The following is a 3391-nucleotide window of genomic DNA, read 5'->3' on the forward strand; positions in this document are numbered from 1 at the left end:
CACTTGCAGCCCAGGAATAAATCCCACTTGATCATGGGGAATGATTCTTTTTTTTTTTTTTAAGATTTTTATTTATTTGACAGAAAGAGATCACAAGTAGGCAGAGAGGCAGGCAGAGATAGAGGAAGGGAAGCAGGCTCCCTGCTGAGCAGAGAGCTTGATGTGGGGCTCAATTCCAGGACCCTAAGATCATGACCTGAGCCAAAGGCAGAGGCTTTAACCCATTGAGACTCCCAGGCACCCTGGAAATGATTCTTTTAATATACTGCTGGAATTGTCAGTATTTTGTTGAGTATTTTTGCGACCATGTGCATCAAGGATATTGTCCTGTACTTCTTTTTTATTAATAAAGCTTTTGTCTTATTTTGGAATCAGAGTACTGCTGGCCTCATAAGATGAATTAGGAAGTTTCCCTTCCATTTCTATTTTTTGGAATAGTTTGAGAAGAATAGGTATTAACTTCTTTAAGTATTTGGTACAATTCTCCTGTGAAGCCCTCTGGCCCTGGATTTTGTTTGTTGAGAGTTTTTTTTTTTTTCTTTTAAATTACTGATTCAATATCTTTGCTGGTATTTGCCCAATCACTTTCTCTGTTTCTTCCCTTTTCAGTTGTGTTAGTGTATATGTTTCCAGGAATTTATCCTTCTTCTTCTTTTTTTTTTTTATTGTCTGATTTTTCGGCATATAGTTTTTCAAAGTATTTTCCTGCAGTTGTTTGTTGATTGTTACTTCTCCTCTCCCACTTGTGGTCTTTTTTTTTTTTTTTTTTTTTTTTTTTTTTTTTTTTTTTTTTTTTTTACTTGAGTCTTTTTTTCTTTTCTTTTTGTTAATTCTGGATAAGGGTTTATAATTTTTTTTTCTGCTGAAGCTATTCTTAATATTAATTTAAGCCTGCTATAGTTAAGGGATGTCTTACTGGATTTCTTCTCCTTCCTCCCCCTCCCCAAGAAACAGAATCTTAACTATAAAGAATAAACTTACAGTTACCATAGGGGAGGTGGATGGGGGAATGGGTTAAATTGGTGGTGTGAATTAAGGAGGGCACTTATAATCACTGTTTATTGTATATAAGTGTTAAGTCACTAAATTCTACACATTCAACTAATATTACACTGTACATTAAGTGACTGGAATTTAAATAAAGACTTGAAAAATATTACTATAAGCATATGTATCTCTATACAACAAAGATACATTTTTTATATCTTTGACTTCTCACTAGATTTCAAGGATACAAGTAATGTCAGAAAATGCCATATATTAAGCCTGAGTTAGAAGAGTGGAAGACAGATGGAAAACATAATACATTTTTCCCCTTCTTTTTCCTTGTTAGATGAAACCAGCATAACTTAATATTAAACACCAAACATGTGCTATTTATTTGCATTTAATACACTCACAATGCTATACAGATATCACCTACCTTTGTCTATTTTATTTTATTTGAGAATGCATTATACATTTTTTATGTGACATTTTGCATATTGATTTTCCTAAGAGTTACCATACAATTGGTTTGTCTGGGAGAGCAAAGCTTATCTCTCATGTCCCTACAGGCTGTCCATTTCAGCATTTGTCACAGGAAAAGGAATGCCCATTAGTATGACATATAAAAACATGCATCTTTCCAATCCCGAGAAGAACCATTCTGGTTTTGCCATCCACTTGGTCTGGACAAGGAGGAAGCTTCTTAGTATCACTTCAATGAATACAATGAGATATTTTAATGATAATTTGTACTCTACATATCTATATTATTACCAGACTATGCAATGCATTGTTCATATGATTATGTCAATGAATGCATAAATCATGATGTCTGTGATATTAACTCTTTATATTGATACATTGTATATGTTCTTTATCAATTTCCTTAGTGCCATCTTCATATCTTTATTTCTCAGACTGTAAATGAGGGGGTTCATAGTAGGTGGTACCACAGTGTAGAATACAGAAACTAGCAAGTCTAAGAGTGATGGATATTTGGGTAAGGGATGTAAATAGGCAAAAAAAGGCAGAAGAGAGAAACAGAGTCACAACAAGGAGGTGAGGCAGGCATGTGGATATGGCTTTGTGCCTTCCTTCTCTGGAAGGCATTCTCAGCACAGTGGAAAATATATAAATGTAAAAAATATCAATAAACACAAAACAGCCAAAATCTAACACTAGACTGATCCCAATGGCTACTAATTCCCCAATGTTATATGAACAGGCAAGAGAGAGCAGTTGTGGGACATCACAGAAGAACTGATGAATTTCAGGAAGCCCACACATGGGTATGGAAAAGGTAGAAGCTGTATGAAGAATTGCATTGAGACTTCCACTGACCCATGAAGTGGTGGCCATCTGCATACAGGCTCTGTGGCCCATGATGTTGTCATATCTGAGAGGATGGCAGACAGCAACATAGCGTTCATAGGACATGACTGTGAGTAGTGCTACCTCTGTACTGGCTAAGAGAAAGAAGAAAAACACCTGTGAAATGCATCCAAGTAATGAAATTGTGTTGTGATTCATTAGAGAGTTCATGATGGATTTGGGGACAGTGATGGAAATGAGGCAGAAATCCAGAAAGGACAAGTTCTTTAAGAAAAAGTACATAGGGGTGTGGAGCTGATGATCCTTGGTGGTAAGGGTGATGATGAGAAGATTCCCCAGTAGAGCTGCCAGGTAAATTAGCAAAAATAGCATTGCATGTAAGACCTGGATTCCCCTAACATCGGAGAAGCCCATGAGGAAAAATATGCTCCCAGAGGTGAAGTTGTCCATTTTTCTATATTTGAATCATTTACTCTAAAAAATAAATCAGAGTGGAAGACAAACCATGAGATACTGTGGACTCTGAGAAAAAAATGAAAAAAGAAAAACAACAACAACAAAAACAGAAGGTTTTGGAAGGGAGGGGGTGGAGTATGGGTGAGCTTGGTGGTGGGTATTAAGGAGGTCATGTATTGCATGGAGCACTGGGTGTGGTGTATAAATAATGAATCTTGGAACACTTAAAAATAAAATTAAATTAAACAAAATAAAGTAGGCAACTTAAGACTCAGATGAGGACAATTTACTATTGTATTTTCTTAATATCCTTTTCTCTTCCTGTCATATGCATCTATCAAAATATTTAAGATCGCATGAAACTGCCACCAGAAAGCCTCCATTGCATCAGGGAACCACTGTTGATCACACTGCCATGTGACTGAAAGGAGTGTCAGTCCATTCCAAATCATCTACTTCATCCACCTATCCAGATCAAGAACTGCACTCTGTATCTCACTAAGGTGGAGTTTTTCATAAAGTATATTGTGATAAGTAATGAGGAAAGCCATAGAATGTGAGCAATCAGTCCCAAATATAAATTTCATCTTACTCATTTACTAGATTTTTGATTCTT

At 35.9% G+C, this 3391-nt stretch overlaps 1 protein-coding gene across 1 annotated transcript; it reads right to left on the bottom strand.

Moving 5' to 3' along the window:
- Nucleotides 1–1835: 1835 nt before the first annotated feature.
- LOC101684721 (olfactory receptor 14A16-like) lies at nt 1836–2769 on the bottom strand. Its single transcript, XM_013050914.1, is given in 2 exon segments — nt 1836–2012; nt 2014–2769. Coding segments are annotated over 2 exon segments (933 nt in total).
- Nucleotides 2770–3391: the final 622 nt, after the last annotated feature.

Source organism: Mustela putorius, unplaced genomic scaffold (assembly GCF_011764305.1).
Source record: "Mustela putorius furo isolate JIRA1106 unplaced genomic scaffold, ASM1176430v1.1 tig00001009_pilon_pilon_pilon, whole genome shotgun sequence".
Lineage (NCBI taxonomy): Eukaryota > Metazoa > Chordata > Mammalia > Carnivora > Mustelidae > Mustela > Mustela putorius.